This window comes from Poecilia reticulata, chromosome 9, assembly GCF_904066995.2.
Source record: "Poecilia reticulata chromosome 9, P_reticulata-male-v2, whole genome shotgun sequence".
NCBI classification, from domain to species: domain Eukaryota; kingdom Metazoa; phylum Chordata; class Actinopteri; order Cyprinodontiformes; family Poeciliidae; genus Poecilia; species Poecilia reticulata.
This window is the reverse complement of record NC_088838.1, coordinates 31,708,458-31,736,349: the sequence shown is the minus strand read 5'-3', so window position 1 is coordinate 31,736,349 and position 27,892 is coordinate 31,708,458. Positions and strand designations below refer to the sequence as shown.

Sequence of the window (27,892 nt, the reverse complement as noted above, 5' to 3'; positions counted from 1 at the left end):
CAGATCAACTAACTGCTAAGTGAAGCAGAAAACTGAGCTTTTCATTTATTGATGCTGGTAGCATTTTTAGCTGCAGATTCATCCCCTGCTACAAATGATCAAGTGTTGTTACAGATTAAGCAATAAAATATTTACTTTCCTATCCAGTTGACTTTTTTCTTTTGCATCTTTACATGTATTGTTAATATTGTATAAACAGGCTTGAGTTCTTAAATAAAAATCTGCAGAATGTGTCACTAAAGGAATGCTGTGTTATGTATGTTAGACAATAATTTTTTTTATTTTATGTTCATTTGTATTTATAATATTGTGGTCAAATGAAAAATTTGAAGAATTAACTACTTTCTTTATCTGATTTATTTATTATATTATACTAAAAATGCATTTATTTCCAATTTTTAACTAAATGTTGACGTAGGAACTCGCCTTTATTGAGTTTTGGTCTTTGGGGCTCCCCGTACTTAGAGGCGGATCCTCCATTTTATCTGGTTGAGCCTTCTTCCTGCGTCGGAGTGACTTCTCTTGTTCCCTCGCAGATCTTTGGCCGACTCAGCCGGTTAAAGTGATCTCCTGCTGGCGATGCGCCTGTGAGAGTCGTGTTTACATTTTTTCCTCCTCCGTTTCGTTTTCCACCTGCAGGCCGCCGTCAGCGGAGGGTAACAGGAGACTGAGGCCGTACACGAGCATCACTGGGCGGTGTCAGACACGGAGAACCGGCCCGCGTTTAACGGCGTCTGTCTGGATTTGACTTTGAAGAAGCGCTGCCTGTCCGCCAGCTTCAGGTCTGAGACATGAGTGGAAGAGTTGGAGACCTCAGTCCTAAGCAGGCTGAGGCGCTGGAACAAGTACGTTTTATTTTCATGGATTAAACAAGCTCTTCATAATGTTTATATCTAGTTTTACTCTTTTTTTCTGCTTATTTTAGTTACTATCAATAAAGCAGTGTGGAAAAGGTTATCTGCTCACATGCAGTTTACCGCTCCCATAATTTTGATCGGTTTTGGATGCACTTTCACACTACAAAGGCTTTATAGTATCATGACATGAAAACACTCAATTTGCTACTTTTATAATAGAGTTATAGGAAGCTACTGTAAAAAAAATAAATAAAAAAAAAAGGGCATATTTACATCAGCTTATCAATTGGTGGCTCTTATGTAGGAGCAATTTCTGGAAATGTAAACTTCGCTGTTTTGTCATTTACAACCGCAAATTTCAGTCTTTTAAATTTACCAACAAAAGGTAGTTCAGAGTTGAGGCGGAAGTTAAAATGTAAGCTTCGGTTTTCAGTTACACCTGCAAGTCTTTTAGGGTATCTACTTACTACCAGCTTTGCACAGCTAGAAACTGAACTTATTGCTAATTTACAACAAAAGTCAAATATTTAATCTATGAAGATCGATTTTCAACACATCCGCTCTATATTTAGGTTCGTTCATCTACCTATGAACTCAGATCCAGAATCCATACCATTACCATTCCTCTATGGCACAATTGTAGTGCCAAAATCAAGACTGTTGCGCACATAGTAGTGGCTATGTCTTGTCGCCAAAGGCTATGTCCATTTGCGCGCTTTGACTAATGAGGGGCTGACTCGAGACCCGAAAGGGTGCCTTACTCATTTGTGTTAGCTTTGGAGAGGCTAGTAACTAGCATGTGTAGGCTGGTCACCCTCTGGATTGCCTACTTCCTCTACTGTCCATTAGCAAGGATAGAATAGGCTAGTGTTAGCATTGGATAGATTGGCAACTAGCATGCTTAAACTGGTCACCTGCAAATAGTAGTAGTCAATCCAATTGGTTACCGGACAAGGCAAGCTAGTTGTTAGCTTCTCCAACACTAGCCTGTCTGCGCTAATGTGCACCAGAATAAGTAGGCAGTCCAGAGGGTTACCCCACTAATGACTAGGAATGCTAATTGTTAGCATCTCCAACACTAGTCTATCTGCACTAATGGACCATAGAGGAAGTAGGTTCAGTGGATGACTACCCCAGGCACAATATCCTATCTAAGGCTAATTTCAACATATCCAAGGCGAACACTAAGCTATGCAAGGCTAATGGACAGGAAAGAAAGTAGTCAATACAGTTGGTGACCATCCATGGCGTGCTAGTCGTTAGCTTCTCCATCTCTAGCCTGTCTGCCCTAATGGACAGCTGATGGAGTAGGCAATCCAGTGCATGACTAACCTAGCTGTGCTAGCCGTTAGCCTGCTCTATCCAAAGCTAATGCTAGAATATCCAAGGCTAGTGCTAACCTATACCAACCAAATGGACATCAAAGGGAGTAGTCAAGCCAATTAGTGACCAGACCCTTCAAGCTCATTGTTAGCTTCTTCAACACTAGTCTATCTGTGCTAATGAGTAGCCAATCCAGTGGCTGACCCCACTAATGACTAGGCTTGTTAATTGTTAGCTTCTCCAGCACTAGCCTATCTGCGCTAATGGACAGTAGAGGAAGTAGGGTAATCCAGTGGGGATGCTAGTCTCTCCAAAGCTAATGCAAGTGAGTAGTCGCCTGCTCACCTCCCAACACGGTCGCTCATTAATTGGTAGCTAGCTTAAGGGCAAATGTAGCTTCCTGCAAAAAGGACGTAGCCGCCAGTGTATGCTCAGAAGTCTTAATTTTGACTCTAAAACTGCACCATAAATGGCGTATGTTCAAGTTGATCAACAAAAATTATTGTGCTAACTTTAATGAGATTCTTTTTGCCACTCTTCCATGAATTCACAGCTTTGTGTTGGTATAACCCAATAAAACTCGTGGAGGTTTGTGATTGTAAAATGAGAAAACGTGCATGAATACTGAACGTGCGATGAGGTAACAACTAAAATAGACTTTTAAGTCTCATAAGCCATTTAAAATTCCTAACTTTTTACCAGATGAGAGATGAATAAAATCCCCAGCATGTTTCAGGTCCCCAAGGAGTGGAACGGTTCGTCTTAAAGAGACAGTACACCCATAGGAGAGAGCCACACCTGCAAGGGAATCTTCCAAACGGACATCTAAACATGACTGCGTTGTTACAAAAGTAACAGGACACGGTAACCATCATGTCCGACAATAATGCCCAGAGCCTTAGGATGACGGGAATCGGTTCCGTTTTAGCAAACCTGGAGGAAAGCTTGCAGATCTTCAGAGGCAGCCTGGAGAGTTTCTGGAAACTTCCCAAAGTAACTCAAGGTCTTCAGACGCATCGTAAAGCTGCAGCGTGCAGCGACATGCATCGGACCTTTGTTCCAGTTTAGGCGAGGCGCCCGGTGAGCCTCAACGTCACGCCTGGTGTTTTCCTGAAGCCTCGACCCTGAAACAATAGGGAAAACCTCACCAGTCCAACCAGTGCTCCCTCCAGCTCCAGACCGGCTGAGACTAAACGCAGGGACGCTCCCAGATGAATGAAGAGTAATTTCAATCTGGAGTGTCCAAACTTTCTGAAGTTTGAAGCCTCAGATTGTATCTGCTTAGTTACTAAAAATGCAAAAACAATTTTATAGTGAAAGCAAATTAAACACACAAAATCCTGATTAAATGTCACAACCTGATGATGTAACTCTGCATTAAAAGTGTCATTATTTACCAAGTAATTCAAAGTTGACACTTTTAAACCAACTTTTACTGCAAATTTCTTTTAAAAGTGTCATTATTTACCAAGTAAAAGTTGCACTAAAATGCGGATTGATTATTATTAATACACTTTTAATGAAACTTTTAATGCAACTTTGCATTTAGTTTAATTATTTACCAAATAATGATAATTAATTCAAAATTTAATGCAACTTTTAATGCAGTTTTGCATTAAAAGATGCAAAACTGCATTATTTGTGTCATTATTTACCAAATAATAATAATTAGCCCAAATTTTTATGGAAATTTGCATTAAAATGTCATTATTAACTGAGTGACACGTCACGCCAGCACTTGTAAACATTCATAAAGACTCCTTCATGTTCATGCCAGGTGGGTCATGTCAGTACAAAGCGTCACTTATTTAGCCTCATTTAATTCAGCTAAGAGTTCTTTGTGGTGTGATGTAATAAAGTTTTGTTTAATTTAAAGTGTACTAAGACATTAAATATCTGGTCAGATTTTGTGTTTTTGCAGTGTTGAAACAATAAATCTCTGCTCTTTATTCGGATTTCTTTATGAAATCGTAACTGTGAAGTTTGTTTGAGCTAACATCTGCGTCTGTTATCTGTTTTTAGTTTCGATCGAAGGTACAAGACATTCTTCCTCAACTTCCGGCTCAGCATGACCACTTCCTGTTGCGCTGGCTCCGAGGTGAGCTAATCACTCCTCCTGCTCTTATTTATTTATTTTTATTTTTTAAACCATCCTGGGTGCTGCGGGAACGGCAAAAACACAAAATCTCACATTTTAGTTCATTTGAAATGAGACAAAACTAACTTGCATGTAACTTTTCCAAAAGAAATGACAGCTTGTTTTCAGGAAATAATTCCTTAATATTAAAGTCCTAGTTCCACTGGAAGATTATTTCACTTATAACAAAACATTTTCCCACGTTGAAACTGAATTAATTGTTGTACTTAATCTAAAAAAAAAAGTCTCCATCTGGATCAGCCACCTGGTTTTGCTTCTTTTCTGGGAATGGTTTCCATTAATTCGAGGGAAAATCAGCGTTGTTGCCCTTTAAGCATAAAGCAGAAGCTGCTGTGGTTTATTGCATGAAACTGATGCAACTCGATCGAGTGAGGAGAGTTTGCAGAAGTTGAAACTCTTGATTTCAGCTGAACTTATAAACACTGATCGATTATCTGCTCTTTGACGTCATGTCCATGAAAACATACTGTCCCGATGTGAGATGTGCATGAAAAATGTCCGTCGCGGCTGAATGTCGTATCGGATTTGTGATTAAATTAAAGCTGAGATGTGTAGATGTTGCATTTGTAGATATAAATCTGGGACATTTGGTTTCTGCCATTTCTTTTAAGTTGCAAGAGAGAATTAAATGAATTATCTTATGTATTGGTCACGTCCGTTTTAGCTAGCAGATAAAAGCCACATTAGCTAAGCTAATTTTGCTAGCAGTAAGTACCACAGTAAATATCATTATTTATCTTAATATTACACAGAGTTGGGTAGAGTCATCATAAATTGTAATAGATAGGAACGAGTCGACAGCTGGCTCTAAGTTTCTTTCTTTGTTGTTGTTGTCATAGCAACTCCATAGCCATCGTCATGGCAGCTGCCTGCCAAGATGGCCGTCAGCTACAAAGCTCCCGGAAGTGAGGCGTCACATTAGAGCCATCCATCCATCCATCCATTCACCCACCCATTCATCCATCCATCCGTCCATTCAACCATCCATCCATCCATTCAACCATCCATCCATCCGTCCATTCAACCATCCATCCATCCGTCCATTCAACCATCCATCCATCCATCCATTCACCCACCCGTTCATCCATCCACCCACCCGTTCATCCATCCATCCATCCATCAACCCACCCACCCGTTCATCCATCCATCCATCCATCCATCCATCCATCCATCCATCCATCCATCCATCCATCCATCCACCCGTTCATCCATCCATTCAACCATCCATCCACCCACCTATCCATCCATCCATCCATCCATCCACCCGTCCATCCATCCATCCATCCACCCACCCGTCCATCCATCCATCCATCCACCCACCCGTCCATCCATCCATCCATCCACCCACCCGTTCATCCATCCATCCATCCACCCACCTGTTCATCCATCCATTCAACCATCCATCCACCCACCTATCCATCCATCCATCCATCCACCCGTCCATCCATCCATCCATCCATCCATCCATCCATCCATCCATCCATCCATCCATCCATCCATCCATCCATCCATCCATCCATCCACCCACCCGTCCATCCATCCACCCGTCCATCCATCCATCCACCCGTCCATCCATCCATCCATCCATCCACCCGTCCATCCATCCATACGTCCGTCCATCCATCCATCCATTCAACCATCCATCCACCCACCTATCCATCCATCCATCCGTCCAATCAACCATCCATCCACCCACCCATCCAATCAACCATCCATCCACCCACCCGTTCATCCATCCATCCATCCATCCATTCAACCATCCATCCATCCACCCACCTATCCATCCATCCACCCACCTATCCATTCATCCGTCTCCGTCCGCCCGCCCGCCCATCCATCCATCCATCCATCCATCCATCCATCCATCCATCCATCCGTCCAATCAACCATCCATCCACCCACCCATCCAATCAACCATCCATCCACCCACCCGTTCATCCATTCAACCATCCATCCACCCACCTATCCACCCATCCATCCATCCATCCACCCACCTATCCACCCATCCATCCATCCACCCGTTCATCCATCCATCCATCCATCCACCCGTTCATCCATCCATCCATCCACCCACCCGTCCATCCATCCATCCATCCACCCACCCGTTCATCCATCCATCCATCCATCCACCCGTTCATCCATCCATCCATCCATTCAACCATCCACCCACCTATCCATCCATCCATCCATCCACCCATCCGTCCGTCCATCCATCCATCCACCCATCCGTCCGTCCGTCCGTCCATCCATCCATCCACCCACCCTTGTCCCTGACCGGGTCGGTAGCGGTTCTGGTGCCTCTCCAGCGAACGTTTTGGGCGACATGCGGGGAACCATTAGAACCACGTATACATTTAATTTTCCAGAATTGTTGCCATAGGAGAGTTTATTAAATACTTTATATGCTGCTTGATAACTATTATGAATATCGCGACGTTAAACGAACGAACGAGCGAAAAAGGCAGTTCGTCCAGTTTTATCGTTCTTCAACGTCCAGATATTACGAGCGTCGGCCTCAGCAGAGGGAAATTATGACGCCGAAGAACAACTCAAGATCTTCTTCTTTCTCACCGCGTCCGAGTCGCGCCACGCGCGCGCCCGTTGCCGTGGCAACCGGCTGACAACAAACAGGAGTTGTTGTTTTTTTCCTCCTGCCCTTTGTGTTACTATTAGCATTCATAGTAGATTATGGCTGTTATTTTGGTCTCATTAATATGATTCGTTTTTTCTTGTGTTGTTTTTTTATTATTGTTATTTGTTATATCACACAGATTATGAAAGATTTATAAGGTGTACATTGGCAAGGAGTTGATAATCATTCTGATGTCTACTTATAGTTGTAATTATTACCAATATTTGTTATGAGTCCATAGATTTTCTTGTCTTGTTATGAGAGTCAGTTTGTAATCATTTTGTTTATGTAATTAATTTATTTGTTTGTTCTCAACCCAGTAAATTGAACAGGCGCATGAATACCATAACATGCTTTTAATGACATATTTCTGATATTTACTGAGTTGGTAAGTAATGTAGGGCTGTGAAACGATTCCTCGAGTGATTCGAGTACCTCGATTATTAAAATTCCTCGAGGAAAATTGACCTGCCTCGAAGCTTCGTTAATTTATGTTTTATCATTTAGCGCACCGTGTTTCAGCCGGAACATTATTTGCGTTGCGCGGAGCTCTGACTTCCGCCTCTGAGTTGTTGACGGAAGCTACGTGTTAGCGGCATAACGTCCAATCTTCAAGTTCGGCCCGCGGGGATTTTACTGATTGGTGATAATTCCGGGTTTTCATCGTTTTTGTGGGACCAATAAACATCCTTAAAATGACCGGCGCAATGCCGGGAGTTCGGCAGCCTTTCTGCTCCGGAGCTGCTGGTTGAACGGCGGGAAGAAGCTGAGGAGGATTTCTACAGGTGAGCGGAGAGACTGAACACGGCGGGCAGCTGAGGGTTGATGCTTACAGGGTCAGAGCAGCTTTACGGACGAACCGCACAATAAACTTATATCATCCCGGTCTGAACAAACGGGAGGCGGAACATGGCTGGTAGATGAGTTTCTGAACGGAGGAGCCGTAAATATCCCGTATTGCTCCCCCGGTCTACAAAAACGTAACTGGTAGGGAAGCTCAAATGTGGAAAAAATAGACTGATGTTGATATCCGATAGTAACACTGGTGTTATGGAAGATTTACCAATATTTTATTCCTAATTGTTTTTATCCGATTACTCGATTAGTCGTAAGAAAAATCTATAGATTACTCGATTACTAAAATAATCGTTTACACCAGCCCTAAAGTAATGTATTTCATTAAATTAAGACAAGGGTAGGATTAGATGAACGTTAACTTCCTCCTGCTTCGTTTCAAACATACAAGTCGTGGTAAAGCTAATTATTTTGTTCTTTGTTATGCATGCACATGTTTTCTCTTGTCCTACTGATTGCTTGTTTTCTTGTTTTTAAAAAAACAGTTTGAAATAAACAAATAAAAGTGGTTGAGTGAACACCAGCAGTGGTTGATTAGCCTGTGAGCGCCAGGCTGCGCCCCTGCTTGAGGGCGAAGCAGCAGACATGTAATCGTCGTTTTATGCTCTAGAGTCGGAGGAAATGGGAAGCTGAAGCAGAGGTCCAATAATCTGAGTATCGGTCTAATCCAGAGTTAATCTGATTAGGACTGGACTACGGAGGCTGCAGGAGTCTGCCGCTCTGTTCAGGGTTCAGAAGATGTTGAGAAATTGTTTCTAACCAAGAATTCAGAGCAGCATTGAAGGCTCTTTGTTCTCCTAATTAAGCTGCGTTCGGTTATGAAATGCCAGCTTTGGCCTCTGGGAACCGAGGAGCCGCAGCTCCAAACAATAAAGCTCTGTTACTGTTATAAAAGCACCAAATAGTTAAAGTTATGTCACCCTGGCACTGATGTAAAGCTAAATTTACCATTTAATGTTGCAGAAAAATAAGATTTAACACAAAACGCCTGACTACACTGCAAAAACACAAAGTCTCACCAAGTATTTTTGTTTTGTTTTTAGTCCAAATGTTTTGTCTTATTACAAGTAGCTTGTCAGAGTGAAATGGGAGCTCATTTTAAGTAAATTATTCCTTAATATTGATGAAAAAGTAGCAAATTATTTCACCTATAACAAGACATGTTCCTCACGTTATAAATAAATTAATCTGCCAATAGAACTAAAACCTTTTAATCAATATTAAAGTATTATTTACTTAAAAAAAGCTTTTATTTCTTGCTGAAAAGTTACTTGTAAGTTAATTTTGACTTCTTTCAAATGTAATAACAGTAGACATTTTGTGTTTTCGCAGTGTAATGATGTAATATTTTGGATTTCAACCACGCAGTACAATCAAACGCTTAAAAAAACAAAACAATTTTACATGATTTCCAATGCATGCATGGTGGCAGTTTGTGCTTAAAAGATGCAGCAGACAAGCCCCCATCTGAATTTAGTTTCTCAGAATATTAGAAAATTAAGACCAATAGAAATTATTTTTAAAATAACTACTAAATGTTCTACAAAGTCATGGGGAAAGATTTGTGCTTCCTCCACATTAGGTCACCACTTGATCATCAAAGCATCTTAATGGAAAGTTGAGTGGAAGGAAAAGGAAGATTTGTTTTTGTTTTTGAGCAGTTATTAGGCAAATTGGAGAAACATTTAACTGCTACTGCGGCAGTTACTCAACAGGTTGTTGCTAGGTAACCAGAGAGTGACTGAGTTGCTAGGTAACCAGAGAGTGACTGAGTTGCTAGGTAACCAGGGAGCGAGTTAGCTGATTCCACCGACTTTGCTTAGCTAGCTGTGAGAGGTTGAGAAGCCTTTCCGCTGCCTACATCTCCCAGAATGCTGTGCGGTTCTAGATGGGAGTTCATTGTTGAATATTGAATTTTCTCTCAGATCTATTGACCATTTATTGATATTGATAATGAAATTTCTAGGCTAAATATGCTGAATAAAAATCGTGTAACTTTTTATTGCTGCTCTGACACAAAGGGACGAAAAGTGATTTCCTGTCCAAATGTCCTAATAAATGCAGCCAATGTTGGCCAACAAATAAACAAACAAACAAACAAACGTGTAAATTGGCTCCATCAGCCAGAGAATCAGGTGATGTGAGGTCACATTCTCACCTACCAATGAGAGCAGGATGATGTCTTATCAATGCCAAAGTGTAAGGAAATCGCATCCAAGCCGGCCATAAAGATAATAAAAGCAAGGCTTACTCTCTCCAGATCTCCAGCAGATTGCTTTTGACCTGAGCTTTGAATCAGCGGGTAAAAAAAACTCAACTTTATGACGGAGCTCACCTGCTTTTCCAGCCTAGAGAGAGAGATTATTAAAGGATCCAAATATCTACTGCAGTATTTTTCACATTTATTACATTTTAAATATTATTTTATGCTTAGAGCAGTGGTTCTTAACCTTTTTTGAGGTACCGAACCCCCCAGTTGCATATGCGCATTCACCGAACCTTTCATATTCCAACCCCCCCAACACACAAAATACTTTGTGGTATTCTGATTTAGTAATGTAATATTAGCTGTGTTTCCACCCCCACGCCACTAGAGGCAGTAGCAACCCCGAAAAGATGCGACTAAGGAGCAGATTTAGAAGTTCACCGAAAGCTACAGAATTTGGTAAAAACTGACTGTGAGTTTTGCTGAAGTAAATAAAGATGAAAGTTCAAATCCATGCTGAGAGTGGAGCTCCTTCAATCAGGGCTCCTCCGCAGCTCTGATTGGCTAAGCAATGTAACGAGATCCTCTGATTGGCTAAGCAATGTAACGTGATCCTCTGATTGGCTAAGCAATGTAACGTGATCCTCTGATTGGCTAAGCAATGTAACGTGATCCTCTGATTGGCTAAGCAATGTAACGTGATCCTCTGATTGGCTAAGCAATATAACGTGATCCTCTGATTGGCTCAGCAATGTAACGTGATCCTCTGATTGGCTAAGCAATGTAACGAGATCCTCTGATTGGCTAAGCAATGTAACGTGATCCTCTGATTGGCTAAGCAATGTAACGTGATCCTCTGATTGGCTAAGCAATGTAACGAGATCCTCTGATTGGCTAAGCAATGTAACGAGATCCTCTGATTGGCTAAGCAATGTAACGAGATCCTCTGATTGGCTAAGCAATGTAACGTGATCCTCTGATTGGCTAAGCAATGTAACGTGATCCTCTGATTGGCTAAGCAAGGTAACATGATCCTCTGATTGGCTAAGCAATGTAACGAGATCCTCTGATTGGCTAAGCAATGTAACGAGATCCTCTGATTGGCTAAGCAATGTAACGTGATCCTCTGATTGGCTAAGCAATGTAACGAGATCCTCTGATTGGCTAAGCAATGTAACGTGATCCTCTGATTGGCTAAGCAATGTAACGTGATCCTCTGATTGGCTAAGCAATGTAACGTGATCCTCTGCAGCAAGTGATGGCAAAGCGGGGCGTCATCACAACTTTACACAAGTGTGTCTTTACCTCCGCGGTCGGCAGAGGCTCCGCCGAACCCCTGAGACCGACTCACCGAACCCCAGGTTAAGAACCACTGGTTTAGATGGAATGGACAACATGTATTGAGGCCATTGTAGATATTAAAAACATTTCTAAAAGGACAAAATTTTCAACAAAAAACAAAACAAAAAAATTTGATGAATCTCATAAATTATCTAGAAAAAGCTTGGGAGTTTCCAGAGTTGCTAGTAACTAGTTACATTTACTTAAGTAACTTTTTTTTTTTAATTCCCTTTAGGAGTATTTTTACTGCGCTGTACTCTTTACTTTTACTTGAGTAACTTTACTGTGGAGTATTTCTACTCTTAGTTGAGTAAAATTTCTGGATTTTCTACCCACTGAAAGAAAAACAAACAAAATTCACCAGACAGACACAAACCTGCAGTTTTTGATAAAGTTTTTACTGAAAGAAACTGATTCAGAAAAATTTTCTTTTGCCTGATTTTTTTTTTGGTTTTTTTACTTATATAAATTATTGTCACTTTGGTCCTTAAAATACTTAAATTTCCACTAAAATTTACATTTTGATCTGTGTGATGATGTAATATTTAAATATTTCATGATTTGATCAGTTTCTCAGTATTTGAGTAAACTTTTTACCAAATACTTTTTTACTCTCACTTGAGTGAAAGATGTTGACGTAGTGCTAGTCTTACTTGAGCACCTTTCTCTGGTTTGTTACTTACCTCTGGGAATTAGCAAAAGTCACAAATTAGCTAGAAAAAACTCAGAAATAATGAGACTTTAATCAGACTTCAGAAAACCTAAAATCTGCTTTTATTTAATTTACTAAAACTTAATAGTGAAAGCATGTGTTTCTAAAGCGAGTCCTGATCTTATTGCGGAGGATAGAAGAAATAATTTTTATTTTTTATTTGAGCACAAATAAATTTGCTATTATTTTAATGACCTAAAAAAAACAATCTTTAATTCTGCAATTTTTGTGTCTGCAATAACTTCATCCTTTCTTTTCTTCAAAATAAAAGCATTTATTTGTTTAATTAAAATTATTGTTGGGAACTGAAAAATAATTAAAAGTTGTTTTTTATTATTTTTTCTATTTTTTTTGGCCCACAATTACTTTTGACTTGATGCTTTTGTCCAAAATTACAAAACGTTTGGACACCATGGCCTTTAAAGCTCAGACTCGTTTTAACGGAGGGTCAGTGAATGCAGCATAATCCAGCTCATCTCGCCGCTGCCAGACGGTTAATCACTTTACAGAGTCTTAGATGCTGAACTGTCCGCTCTGGAACTGGTTATAAAAACAGAAAAGTGAATATTTTAATTCATTGCTACTTTCTCTGAATTACACAAACATCTAATCTTCAGTAGTCGAAGCTGGACTGAATTATTTTTGCTCTGATTAATTAAAATGTAGTTTATTATTTGTGAAATTTTATTTCTGGGATTTTCAGTTTTTCCAAAAATAAAACGAACATTTAAGGTTTGACAGAGGAACTTTGGGTAAATAGAAGAACAAAGTCTTAAAGCACATATGTATCATTTTTTTTCCTGTTAGACATGAAAAACTACAAACTTCAACACTTTTCCAGACTTTATGAAAACTCTTTCCTTTCCAGCGTTAATCTGTAATCTCATAATCTGGATCGTGAAAACGTCTGGGATCATTGCATTTGATTGTTCAGCTTCTCAAACCGTCTTGACTATTTTTCTGTTTTTCCATAATTATTTTTAGAGCTACAGAAAAATAAAAACCACAGGATGTGTGTGTAATCCCAGATTAAGACATTTTTCACCAGATTAAATCTCTGCCTCTTCTGTTTCAGCGAGGAACTTCAATTTGCAGAAGTCTGAGGCCATGCTGCGAAAGGTAACCCATTATTAAATAATTTGCAGCAAATTACACAAAGGAGCTAAAAACGAACGCATTGTTTTTTATTAATTAATCTGTGGAGGCGCACCTAGCTGCAGGCGAGGCTCCAGATTATAGCGGGCAGAGGGGGGTAAAGGTTCACAAAGTGAGTCATCACTGCACCCAGAGGCAGATAAGACACAGACAAGAGATTAAATAAAGACCTGTGGCAGGTTAAGATTACCGGTTGCATCATTTACAGCTAATCTGCCTCCACTAATCTGCAGGACATGTGAAAATCCGCCATGCTAATGCTAATGTTTAAGCTAAACACAAACAAATCTTCTGTTTCAGCACCTGGAGTTCAGGAAACACATGAAAGTAGACACAATAATCACCGACTGGCAACCACCAGAGGTAAAACGCAAAAAACAGACCCTGCTGCTGCGTTTCCATCAGAGATAAAACTGTGAAAATTGAACTTATGATCAAGAAATTAGCTTAATTTTAACAAAGTTGATGGAAAAGTTTTAATATGACGGCGAATTGGGATCATTGTAGATGAAAAACAACTACATAGAGCAAATGTATGCAAAAAACTTAGAAAGTTTGAGATTAATCTAAGAAAATAAGGAAATTTCTTTGTCTTAAAAGATGAACATTTTGGAAAAAAAACTAAAATGTTGAGATTGCCATAAATTTTCAACAAAAAACCCCCCTTAAATTTCAGTTCCAAGTAAGAGAAATTGCTATAATTTGCTTAGAAAATTTGAAATTAATGTCAGTAATTTTTAAGATCAAATTTCTGACTTCAACAAGTTGAAAATTTGTTAGAAAATTCCCTAGAATTTCTATTAATCTCAGAAAATTTCAATAAAAAACAATGAAATTTCTGAATTTCAAAAATCAAAAAATGGAAATTTTTGACTTTGAAAACTTGTGAATTAGAAATTTTGAGATTGATCTCAGAAATGTTCTAAAAGAAACAAGAAATTTTATGAGCTTCAAAAGTCAAAATGTGCTAGAATCCTCCAACCAAAAGTTTAAAATTTTCTGGAGGAAAAAAATTCCGGAATTTCTTTTGTAGAACTTTTTTTTCTAGCAAATTTTTGACTTTTCAAACTCTTCAAATTTTTTGTTAGAAATGTACTCCTTTTTTTCTCCCTACAATGGCTCTAATATGCCGCCATATTTTTACGGAAGTATGATGTGGTTTTTCTGCCATATCGAAATAGATGTGTGATTTAAATTTATTTCATATTTAACTGTGGTTTTTTTTTGTTAGATTGTCGTTTTTACTTTAGCAGAATATAGACCAAGATTTGCGCACATTTGTAATGGAAATGCAGCTTCAGTTTCTTCAAAAACCAGCTGTGCAATTCAAAATGGCTGCCCCCCTGTAGGTGATAGAGAAGTATCTCTCAGGAGGAATGTGTGGCTACGACCGCGAAGGCAGCCCCATCTGGTACGACGTGATTGGACCCGTGGACCCCAAAGGACTCTTCCTGTCTGCGTCCAAGCAGGACTTCATCAAGTCCAAGATCAGAGACTGCGAGATGCTGCAGAAGGAATGCAACCTGCAGTCGGAGAGAGTAAGAGCAAAGGATGCTAACACTAAGGCGGTACCCTGTCCGGAGGCTGCTAGCTTAAAGCATGGAAACGCATGACAATATATTAGGGCATAGAAGATAGAAAAGAGGAGAAAATTTCCACCAAAAAACTAAAATTTCAAATTAATCTGAGAATCTTTTTAGAAGACATATGGAAATTTTATAGCTCAAAAAGTCAAACATTTGCTAGATAAACTCAGACGTTTCCAGATTAAGCTAAGAAATAATAATAATAAAAAAAACTAAGACATTTCCGAGTTTGAAAAGTTTAAAAATTGCTAGAAAAAAATCTGAGATTTTAATCTGAGAATTTTTTTTGAGAAAAAAAACGACGAGATTTCAGAGCTCCGAAAGTCAAAAATTTGAGAAAAAAACTCAGGAATTTTGAAATTAATTTTTTTCATGGAAAAAACATGGAAATTTTCTGCATTTGACACTCTGAAATTTCCATATTTTTTTCCTAGAAAATATCTGAGCAAACTCAAAATGTCGTGAGATTTTTAAAAAAAATATTTGACTTTAAATTCTGGAAAAAAAAGAAAAAAAAAATTATAGAAAATTCTCAAATTACTCTGATAACGTCTGAGTTTTTTGGAAAATGTTTTGATTTTTTTTTTCATTCCAATTAGTGTTTTTTGTTAATTATTTACTATTTTCTCCACCATTTGTTCAATTAGAGTATTGATAAATTAAAAAATAAGCCTAAATGTGGTTATGTTGTGTAGTTTAATGTTACAAACCACACTTCTTTATGTGATTGGTGACCTAAAAAACTGCATTACAAATCAGAATATTTGTCAGAGTAGTTTCTGGATTTGTGGCCCTAAAAAATGAAGTAATAAGTATCTTAACTTTTATTGCAATAGTAACACCATGTGATCCCTTTTTCTCCATCATGTAAGTTTTGTTGTTTTTATTATTATTCTGTGTTGTGTTTTAGCTGGGCAGGAATGTGGAGTCAATCACGATGATCTACGACGTTGAAGGACTGGGACTGAAGCACTTATGGAAACCTGCAATAGAAACATATGGAGAGGTGCAAAGAGACACAAACTGTGTGATTCTCTCTTAAAATGAACAATCTGCTGATTTTCTGCTCCGTTTCTCCTCCAGATCCTCCAGATGTTTGAAGATAATTACCCAGAAGGCCTGAAGAGGCTGTTTGTAATTAAGGGTAAACTTATTTTTAAAAAATAAATAAAATTATAAATGATTAAACTAACTACCCAATTTATAAATAACAATATATTTAGTTTAGTCTTTGTACATTTGATAGTTTAACAGTTCATAGTTCAGGGTTGTAAAAAAACACATAAGAACCACTTATTGAAAGGTTTTTTATTTTATACCCAAAATTTAGGTATATTTTTAACCATTTGTTTAATTGAGAAAATCCAAATAAAGTCAAACTTGTGCTCCAGGTATGCTTGCAACATATTTATTACTTTACATTGTTTTCTATTTTTCCCTCCTTTTAGCTCCTAAACTCTTTCCTGTGGCCTATAACCTGGTCAAGCACTTTCTGAGTGAAATCACGCGGCAAAAGATCTACATCCTGGGGGGTGAGAAGTGGACACGTCACTCCACAGCTTGTTTAAATTAAATATAGGATTTGTGCTGTGATGCTACGTTGTTTTATCGTCTTTTAAATTGTTTCATGTTGTTGAAAGGCCATCTGAATTGCAAATTAGCCAAGGCTGTTAATGTTATAGTGTTCTGTTTTTGTTAATACTCAACCAATGCAAATAAACAAGAAAAAAAGAGCTGTACAGTACCTCAAAAATATAGCCAATAATAATATTGCCGCTATTTGAAATTGAATTTTATATTGGCTGGGGATGCAAATAATTAATCAATTTACCATTGAACCGGTTCCAATAGATTAACTATTTATGTCCGCATAGACCGGTTTTTTTTTGTGTTGTAGTTTGGCCTCCATCCAGCAGAGGGCGCCGCTGGTCATCCGTAAAGCCGAGCCATAGCATAGATACAGAAACAAAGATGGCGGCCGTAGTAGAACAAAAACTGTCTAAACAGAGTCCGATGCGAGATGAACATCTCACCTTATGCGGTTCAGTTTTGAAATATAAGCAGTCTACAAGCTCCGTAAGTTTCACCATATTTTAAATACACAAAAACAGCATATTTTGACAATATTTTGCCCTATGGGTTATGAAAAGACGGCCGACTCTCTTTGTACAAGAGAAAACTCAGGGTTTTAAGAAAAAGGCGGCATATAAATTAACCATAGACTATTGACGAGATAAATCAACTTCATTAATCGATACCTTTCATCCCTAATCCTGACCGATTTAATAAATTTAAGTGTCAGCCCTCCCTCTTATTTTGTAAACTATATAATCTGAAACTGTTTCTAATTAACTGGAGTTAAATGAATCAGTCACGCAACTGTCAGACTCTGCGCAACATAACACTGAACTATTACACTTGTGCAATAAATACCATAAATCAAAACACCACACGGTGTCAAACCACGTGGTATCACTTAACCATGTGATACCAGCATATCGTTCTCACTGCTCACATTTTTACATCTTTTCACGGACTAAGCATTTATGTTGAGGACCTGAACGTTTATTCATATTGCATTGTAAGTGTAAACACATGCTATGCTGTTTTGTTTTCTTCTTCAGGAAACTGGCAGGAGGTTTTACTGAAGTACATCGATGCAGAAGAGCTGCCGGCCATTTATGGAGGGACGGCCACGGATCCTGATGGAGATCCTCGCTGTCGGACCAGGGTGAGTCAGCAAACCTGCTGCTGATTATTTCATGCAAGCTGTGGCTGATAAGTTGGAAAAGATAAGGATCCAGAGCAACTGAAAAAATGGATATCTGGCTCATTGATTCTAGGAGCAGCGTTTGCCCTTTTAGTTTCTAACTTCCATTACATTGTTGCACTTTTTCCCCAGTTGGTTTTTTGTTTTGATCAGTTTTAGGTACATTTATAATAATTGTAGCATAAATGTTGGCCATAATCTAGCATTTTCTCAGCAGATTCAGCCATTTTAACCTTTCAGACCTTTGATACAACCTTATGGGTTTTCTGATGTTGATTAAATATCAGTTCTTAATTACACCTGCAGTAAAAATGGCTTTCATCAACTTCAGTAAGGTTATCTTGACTTAAGCTGACTGGTGTACTCTGCTCTGTCATTGTTCAACAGGCAATAAAAGACAAAAAGTAGCAACTAAAAAGGCCATGCTAATGCAGAGATTTTCTAGAAACAAACAGAAACCGTGGAAACAACTGGTAACAATTTGAACGGCAGCAGCAGAGCCCTCTTTTCAGTCGCGTTTTAATCAGTACTGGTTGAAAAAAAGCATTTGGGTGCCGTTTCCACATGTTTGTCACATTGCAACACAAAGTTCACCCGGTTTTATGGAGCAACACAAAGTGGAGCATAATTGCGAAGTGAGGGGAAAGTATTTCGAATAACTGCTGAATCCCACCAGGATGTCTTCCACTGAGGAGACTTTGGGTTGGACTCTCCAATCTCTGGTGCTGAGGTCACCAAGGTGGGGCACAGGGGGCGTATTATGCAAACAGTTTAGATGTTTTTGTGCTTCCATTTGGGTCTCTGCTGCTTCTAAAAACAGCTACGGCATTAAAAATAACCCCACCAAGCTGGGGGTTTTTTGGCAATAAGTTAAAGCTTGTAACGGAAAATGAACCGTTACAAAAAGTTTTGGAATGTCATAAATCAGCAGGCGCTGCCTAGTTACCTAGCAACCCCAGAGCAGAGTTCCAGCATGTTTGGTCAGCTGGTTTTAACCTTGTCTGGTGTGAATGCACCAGTAATGTAACCTGCTGAAACTTTCCCCCGGACCTCTGTGTTGGTTCTTTGGTCTCCAGGATGCTGTTTGTTCGCTGATAAACCTCTGAGGTTTTCACAGAACAGATGATTTATATTGAGATTAAATCACATACAGGTGGACTCTGTTTACCAGTAAGGTGACTTTTAAAGTAAGCTGGTTGGACTGGGGTTTATTTGAGGAACGAAACAATTTTGAAAAACTTGTAGCATTTCTTTTCACTCCACATTTACTGATTTTACATAAAATCCCCACAAATACATTTAACTTTGGCTGTTAAGGGAGGAAATGTTATAAAGCTTAAGTGTCTCTAATATGTTTGTAAGTAGCTGTAAATGTCATTGAAAAAGATGAAATCTTGACATATTTTGCTCTAAAATCTGTTTAATTTAGGGAGGAAAAAATGGAGAAAGCTTGTATAGCTGTTTAGGACTCTGGGTTGGTTTTCCGGTCTTTAGTTTTCAGTTTATTTGGAAAAACATCTGTGATGCTGACTCATCTGTGCAGAACAGACTTTAACGACGTAACCTGAGACGATTACGAGTCCAGAGGGAAGCAGATGCAAATTTTAAGTGTTTACAACAGGCTGCCTCTTCGAACATTAACTCAACGGTGCTGCTGCTGATATGAAATCAGTAGCAGGTATCAATATGTTGCATATAAAAAAGGGGTTTTAATGTTTTTATCTTTTTTTTTTTCAAAATCTCTTTCTCACTATTTATTCAATGTCACATGCTGTTTTTTGTTTTCTTAATTATGTAAAGCACTTTGAAATGCCTTGCTGCTGAAATGTGCTATACAAGTCACATTTGATTGATTGATATAAAACAAGAGAAACGGTTGTTTATTAAATATGTTGTGACTGGATGCCAGTCTGATTCCAACTTCAGCCACTCAGCCTGCTGTAGATTTAAAAAGATGAAATAAATCAAGTAGCTGCTTTGGATTGTTCTGGATATGCATTTACTTTAGCATGACTTTTGTCTTTTGCTCATCTAGTTTATTGCAGCTTTGCTTTACTACATTCTGCCTGGTGCACATGAAATATTGCATATTTACATTTGACTTGCAAAGTTTGGTTTCTGCTAGCTCTGTAACCGCCACATTTACCTGTCCTGACAAGCACCTTAAACAAAGAAATGAATCTCCATGAGCCATCCTGGGAACCTAATCTACGTAAATCTCAGGATTAGAACATGTTTGGTTAATATTTAGGCTGTTTTAATATAAAACACAACAGGCATGTTTGGCATCCAAACCAAAATCGTCAAGAGGAAAAACTTTTTCTCCTTTTCAAAAATGAAGTGGCAGCACTTAGAGTAAACAAATAAAGTAGTTTGTTGTTGGTTATTGTAGATGCAAAACTTTTACATATTCAGCCTGTGACAATTTAAACTTAATTTGTATGATAAGTTAAAACAAACTCAATAATTTCCATTTGCATTATTTATGGTTTTTCTTTTCTCTCGCTTTCCACCAAAAACCGGAATGTAAAGCTGTTCAGTCTGGTGCTTTTGCCTCGACAGTTTTGCTTAGTGACGTCATAATTCCTTTTATTTGTTGTTTTTATTTATTTTGGATAGTTAAAATGCATTCCACTTAAATGTTCATTAGAGTTTAACGTTCATTGATCCTTGAAAATGTGTTCTTGCATTATTTTGCCATTATCATTAAATTAAATGGAAATGGTCTCAAAACAACAATTATTATCGTTTATCGCAATAACTTCTGGAATAATTACTTGTCCAGCAACATGTATCTTGACAGCGTTGGCACCGCCTGTTCCTGCCTGCTCTGTAACGGACCTGACCAGTTCGCCTTCATGCTGCTGCTGTGCCGCTTCGCTTTGCTGCAATAGGAAAAGCAAATCAATAAAAATCTCCCTGGCAGATCAGATTCTCTGTAGCTGACGCGGTGAAGGCATGGGCCGGTTTGAGATCCTCACACTGTCATAAACATAACGCCATTTCATTTTATTTACACAAACATTTAAAGTAAAACAATATGTTGTGTTTCTGCTTTTTGTACAGTTACATGTAACCTAAGGAGTGAAAATGCAGTTTTACCTTCTAATCCACAACTTGCATGTTTTACACCAATATTGCATTTTTTTTTTTTTTGCTAAGCTGAATTTAAGAAATTTATATATTTTAACAATATTATTAGTCAGCTGTGTTACAGAACTTCATAAAGTACAATTTTCATTCCAAATTAGGTTTAAAAAAAAAAGAATTTGTCAGAAAAACCCCTGAAGTTTTAACAGTAATCTCAGAACTTATTTTCTGAGCTCCAAAGGTCGGATATTTGCAAAGAAAAAACTTAAAAACTTTTATATTAATCTCAGAAATTGTCTAGAAAAATAAGAAAGTTACTGAATTTGAAATAAAAAATTTGCTAGAAAAAAAAATGCAGAAATTTTTAGATTATCTAAATTTTTGACTTTTCAGATTTTGAAATTTCCATTTTTTTCTATAAAATTCCTGAGTTTAATCTCTGTGTTTTTGGTGGAAACTTATTCTTGAATGCCATCATACAAACCACCCTCTGGTTCTGGCATGAGCCCCACCATCTTTGTTTCTGTATCAACTGGCTCCCCTTCAGGATGGCCAGTGATGCCCCCTGCTGGATGGTGGTCAAACTGCAACACTGAAAGAAAGTTCAAGCAGACGTTATAAGTGAATTGACTGGAACTAATTCCAATCTACTAAACCACTAATGGTGGATTATGTGTTTTCATCCTCACTCTGACATGCGACTCCTTGATCAGGTAACTGGCCCATGCCTAACGTAGAGCCAACCCAGTAGAAGCTGCTCTGTGATCTAATCGTAACACTGATTCATGTTTGTGGATGTTTCTTCAGATAAAAAATTGGGCCCAAGACAGATGAAGAACACGAGGAAATTCATTTGTCTGCATTCAGGATGTTTGGGATTAACTCGGCCTCTAAATGTTCTGGGTTTAGCTTCTCGCCGGTTAGCTAGCTGTGTTTGGTGATGTTTTGGTTAGTTTGGGACCTGATCTCTGTTCACATGATGACGCACCAAACGCAGCATCATCTAGTCATTGAGCTTACAGCACAAGGTGGACATTATTAGAAAACATTATCTGTCACGAGGGTCAAATTTAACTTCTAGGTCTGTTAAATGCACTTTTATAATCCTTTTAGCATTCATGCATTATTAAGCAACTGTAGTAAATATGTTTTAGTGCTTTTGTTTCAACTAGGTAAGCATAAAACAAATAATTTGATAAATAATTGTGAACTGCAGAAATCAAAGTGCTACTGTTATTTAAGTGACTGCAGACTGACGTGAAACGAATGTTTTTGTGTGTTTGGTTGGATAATTGACCCTTAAAATATTAAATTATCATAAAAACACCTGATTGGTTTTAAAAATTCGCCAAATATCTTTTTTTTTTTTTGTTAATTTAAGAAGCAGAAAAAATAATTTCAAACAACAAACTGGTTTTTAATTGGAAAGTTTCTCTACAGATGAAGAAGAAAAACAAACATATTTAGCCTAAGAATTTATATTTTTGTTTCTTAGAAAATGTCAACGTTTCAAATGAATCCAAACATTAACATCTTCCTCCTGTAATTATTTTTGAACTAAGGGTCACAGATACAAATGGCAAACATCAGAAATCACTATTTATTTATTTATTTGTTGTTTTTTTTAACTTGAAAAACTTTGAGCCTTATGCATTTTTGTAAGGTATTTTATTTTATTTCTTCCGAGTTGGTTTTAATTGTGCACAGTTTATTTAATGGGAGTATTTTAAACCTGGACAGCCTTCAGTTTGCTTTGCTTTAGTCTGTTTTCTCCATGTTCGTGTGTCCAGATTAGGTGGCTGTTTATGTTTGTGACCTCATGGCGCAGCAGCTAAAGCCCCACAAACACTAATATTGCTCTTTTTTTTTTTATTTGCTTCTTTAGGACACCAGTTACATAAATAAATGTGATTTAAATCATTTAACTTTACACAGTATCTTCACTTAATCATCTTTTCCAGTTTATTGATATTTATTGATGCTTTCATTGAACAAACAGTGGAGAAAATTGTAAAAAAAAAAAAAAAAAAAAATCCCAACAATACTGACAGTTTTTTTAATGTTATGATTGGGAATTTATTATGACGACAGGCCTGTGGCAATAAACCAATTAATTGTACAATAAATTAAAACTAGATCAATAATTTCCATTTGCATAATTTATCATTTCTTTTCTCTCTTTCCACCAAAAACTGGATGATAAGTTTTCAGTCTTTGGTCTCAAGTAGCCTTTTATTTTGAAGGGCAGTTTTGTTTACAGAAACTTTAATTGATTTTATATTACTTAAATTATCTCAAAGGAACTGTATTATCGTTTATAGCAATAACTTCTGGATCTTCCAGTAAAATTTATAGTTAAAGGCCCAGACAACGTTGGATGAAAATGATCATAAAATAACAATAATTTATGATCCAGTCCTCCAGTCCAGATTACTTAGTTTTCACTGACACTCATGTATCCACATTGCGTAGGCAGAGTTCACATCAGGAACAATGGCCTGTCCTTTTAGTTGGGTTTATGTATTATTCTACACTATTCTGGTTTTATTTGATTGATTTTTGTGTGAATAAATGTGAAAAAAGATCCTTTCTGTGCTCGGTGTGACCTGCTGTTCAATGTCTAAATAACATGGTTTCAAGCAGTCAGACAAAACGGCTCCGTAAGTCGAGACTCGATTTCTTCTAACCTTCTGCTAACCAAGTTTTCATTCCCTGCATTTTGACCGTTTGTGAATCTTGTGCAGATAAACCATGTCGGACCAGTTCCTCCTTCCTACTACGTGCGGGATCACGTCAACGTGGATTACGAAAACTGCCTGACCGTCAATCGAGGTTCTTCCCAACAGCTGGACTTTGAGATCTTGTTCCCAGGCTGCGTCCTCCGGTCAGTGTGCTGATGGGACGTCTGTCCATTTGTCCATCCGTTTGTTCGTTCATTTTCTTACGCCCTTGTCCCTCGTGGGGTCGGGAGCTAATGGGACAATTACGGATCAATTTGAAATTAAACATGCATGAAGAGAAACAATCCTCCATCCTTTGACTGGATACAAACCAAACAAGCTTGTATCCAGTCAAGCTTGCATTTTGCAAGTAAAATGGGGAACCGCTATTTACTAAACTGAAATATTTGGAAATGATGTTAAATGTTTATATTTATTTTATTTACTTATTTTAACTTTTGTAGTTTGCTATGCTGGGACAAACAAAATCCCACTCCGCAGGCGATGTACCAAGTATCTTAAAACCAGCTGGCCAAATGTGCTCAAATCCAGTTGGGTTGCTAGGTAACAGGCTGGGCGTGGCTGGGGTTGCTAGGTAACAGGCTGGGCTTGCCCGGGCGTGGCTGGGGTTGCTAGGTAACAGGCTGGGCTTGCCCGGGCGTGGCTGGGGTTGCTAGGTAACAGGCTGGGCTTGCCCGGGTGTGGCTGGGGTTGCTAGGTAACGGGCTGGGGGTGCCTGGTGTTGCTAGGTAACGGGCAGAGTTCCCCTGGGGTCACTAGGTGAAGGTTAGTGTCTGTTGATTTGTGACTTTACATTCCCATTTTCCTGATTCGATAAAAATGTCAGCTTGTCAGAAAACAACCAGGCATTAGTTTTTAAAACACTCTGGTTGTTTTTAGAAGCAGTAGAGACTCAGATGGAAATATAAAAATGTCCAAGATGTGATTTTAGCACATTACGTTGCCTTTAAATCAGGAGCTTTGTGTAGGTTTGGAGTTCATGTTCATCTGGAGTACCAACAGATTCTTTTGTTTGGGAATATTGATGCCATTACAGTTTGTATTGATGTTTCCCATCTGCGACTCTTTAAGGTGGCAGTTCGCCTGCGAGGGCGCAGACATCGGCTTTGGGGTGTTTCTAAAAACGAGAAAAGGTGAGTGGAAGAAAGCGTCTGAAATGCAGGAAGTGATTCCCAGCCAGCGGTACAACGCTCACCTGGTTCCTGAGGACGGGTCGCTGACCTGTGAGCTTCCAGGAGTCTGTGAGTCGACCGACTGTTTACCCAAAATCCCCACAAGTCACCAACTTCCCCTTTAAAAGGCTCCACTTCCTGTTGAACAGATGTGCTGAGGTTTGACAACACGTACAGCATCTTCCAGGCCAAACGGGTCAGCTACACGGTGGAGATTCTGCTGCCGGACCAGCTCCAGTCCCAGCGGGAAGCCCAGCCCAACGGGACCAGCGACCAAGACGCTCAGACTCGGCTCTGAAGACGAGTTCAGGACGGATTAAACGATGGAACAAGCACAGCCTGACGTACTTGATGTAAATAGAACCAAGCTGCTGTCGCGGCTTTAGCTAAAAGTCCAGTTTGACGCTACGGCTCGGTACTTAACTCTGTTTCAAATGTTTTGTTCAACCAAAAATTAAACAGAAATGATCTCAAATTATCGTTTTTTTTTTTTTCCCTCTATTATGTAAAAAAAAAAGATAAATGAATCATTAAGTCTGACTATGAGGAGTAACAGTGGGAAATAAATACGCAAAGATGGGTTTTGATTTAAAGTCAGAAATTTATTTTTTAAATCAAATTTGAACTAATGGCGTTCCACAAGCCATTTGTCAAAACATTTGAGTTTGAAGGATTAAATTTTAAATAAAGTGAATTTATTTCATACGTCAGCCACACAAAGAAAAAAATAAAATAAAATGACAGGAATAAAGTCATAAACTTTATTCAGGTAATACTGCAACTTTATCCTCATATTATTATTACTTCTATTTTTATTTTCCTAACGCGGGTCTATTTCTGTCTATTCATTTTAAGAATGCTAATAAATGGAAGTTTTAATTTTTCATAAAATGTTTATTTTTACAGCCATCTGACTGCAGACTTGGTAACATTTATTTCGAGTCTGTTAGGTTTATAAACCCAAAATGTCAAATTTAACTGCATTTATAGACAATCAGTGATTTAATATTATGCAATATTCATATATTTGCCTAAAACTTTTGCAAACTGTTAATTAAAAGCAAGCAGGGAGTTTACAGCGTGACGAACATTAATGTTACATTCCTAATTATTACTGAGGGCCACTAGTTAGTTAACAAATAGTTATTTATATATGATCATTTGTATAAAAGTTGAATCATACGCTTCATAAATACATGTGAAAATTATTCAAATTTAAATTAGATGTAGGGAAATAAATAGGATTAAATTTTATTTTCACAAGAATCGATCATTTAATATTAATAAAAATAATAAACTAATATTGTTTTTAAGCATCAATTTGACAGAATGGCTGTTTGAACTGATCTTCCAATTGTTCGTTCCACCAGAGCATCAAAATGTATCAATATATTTGAAGATATGATTGAATGTCATTATTTTGTAAGTTTTATATTTTAAAACATTTTTTGTAAATTCTACATTCGCATCGCCCATTTCTGGTTGAAAGCATCTATAAATATTCAGTATTTAATCATTTCACAATCTTGATGATCAATAAATGATCAGATTTATCCATGAAAGTCAGTGGGAGGGCTCAACACGGCTACGGACGACCTGATTGGTCTGCAGCTAAACGTCTGTGCATGTTAACCAATCAAATGTCAGGATCTATAAAAAACGATACCTTGGCTATAACTAAATTATTTTACAATTAGCTGTAAAATAACTTGGTTATGTTACGATGGTAATCAATTAATTAAAATATTGTTTAATTATTTAAGATATTTCATGTTTTACCTCTTATAAAATTTTCACTTGCTGGAAATTTTTAAATTTGTAGAAAATTTCTGAGATCTCATAATTTCAGATTTTTTCTACCAAATTCTTGACTCTTTAAACTCAAATTTCCTTGTTTTTTGTGAAAATGTGTCGCCCCTTTTTATATTCAAGCCAAAGAACTCACATTTTCTAGAATTTAAATTAAATACATTTAACTAAAATGTATTTTAATTTGAGTAATTTAATTACTGAAGTTAATTCTAGTTTTATTGATTTTCATGTTTGTGTTTAATACATTTTTAATAATATAAATATTCTATTTTTATTTAAATGTATTATTTTTTATATAAACTATTAAATCTATAAATATTTGATAATCATATCTGAATATTCAGACACTTTAATCATCTCCATTTGAGACATTTTAATTTATTTTGGAGTTTTAATCGTCACTGTTTTAAAATAAATACTTTTATTCCACTGTCATCTTATTGGACTTGATGTAAAAGTTAGTATAAATACGATTTATGGGGATTTTCCCACTAATTAACAAATAACTAAATATGTTTTGTATGTATAAAGTAGATATTGATTTCTTACCGTGTAGCAAAACAAGCGTTCTAACATTTAATCACAATATGGACAAAGTTTGAATTTTTGTGTACAATGGCAAAGATATTTACATCTCGTCTGAAGTTATTGAAATTAAATGTCATGTTGTTAAAATCCTGACGATTTTTAATTCCTGGACTTCAACGGTAACCAACTGTCAAACATTTTCATAAACATTCAGTATAATCAACAGTTTGTGAGAAAAATAATCTTATTTATGCATTAACTGGTGTTTCTATGTTGAATTAATAGTATTATACATTCATAGTGTTGCCTGTTGAGGTAAAAGAGTTTAGTTGTTTCATGTTTATGCAGTCAGATAATTACTGGATGTAGACTGAGGTCAAGATGAAATCCATTTTTCTCAGCAATACTTAATTTATTCCAAATTATTCCTGCTTTTGGCTTCATGTATGTTTATTTTTGCAGATTAATTCAGGTGTTATTGTTTGACTGTGTGTGTAATTAAAGCTGGATTCAGATTTTTATACTGGACTGGTCATCATTACCTAAATGTTTCATCATTATCCTGAAACTAAACATGGATATTTTTGCTCTTTAAAAACATGGTGGCCTTTTACTACCTGGGATTGTAAGAGTAAATTATTTTTAATTTTGACTTTTCAAACTGAAATTTCCTCATTTTTTGGTGGAAATGTAATTTTTTCCCCAAAAAACTCAGAAATTGAGATTCTCAAATGTTCTAGAAAAGTTTCAAAAGTTGAAAATTTGGTACCGGAAACAGATAAATCTCAAGTTTCAACAGCCACATTTTTGACGTTTGGAAATTTTCTGAGTTTGAAAAGTCAAAACATTTCAGACTCTTTTTTTATTTATTTAGAAAACTTCTTAAATCTCAAAATTTTAGTTTTTTCTAACAAATTTGTGGCTTCAAACAAATTTTTTAGCAGAAAAAAATAA

General features: G+C 37.4%; 1 protein-coding gene across 1 annotated transcript; it reads left to right on the top strand.

Moving 5' to 3' along the window:
- Positions 1–494: 494 nt before the first annotated feature.
- LOC103469793 (SEC14-like protein 2) lies at positions 495–27,041 on the top strand. Its single transcript, XM_008417722.3, has 12 exons — positions 495–845; positions 4,203–4,278; positions 13,160–13,203; positions 13,540–13,602; positions 14,589–14,777; positions 15,736–15,831; positions 15,909–15,969; positions 16,274–16,357; positions 17,450–17,556; positions 23,430–23,569; positions 24,498–24,667; positions 24,748–27,041. The coding sequence occupies exons 1-12, from the start codon at positions 792–794 to the stop codon at positions 24,894–24,896; spliced, it is 1,233 nt and encodes a 410-aa protein (XP_008415944.1). The 5' UTR covers positions 495–791; the 3' UTR covers positions 24,897–27,041.
- Positions 27,042–27,892: the final 851 nt, after the last annotated feature.

Coding starts and splice junctions, on each gene's coding strand:
- LOC103469793 (XM_008417722.3), top strand. CDS start 792: ATGAGTGGAAGAGTTGGAGACCTCAGTCCTAAGCAGGCTGAGGCGCTG. Junction 846..4,202: donor AGGCTGAGGCGCTGGAACAA/GTACGTTTTATT, acceptor ATCTGTTTTTAG/TTTCGATCGAAGGTACAAGA. Junction 13,603..14,588: donor CCGACTGGCAACCACCAGAG/GTAAAACGCAAA, acceptor GCCCCCCTGTAG/GTGATAGAGAAGTATCTCTC.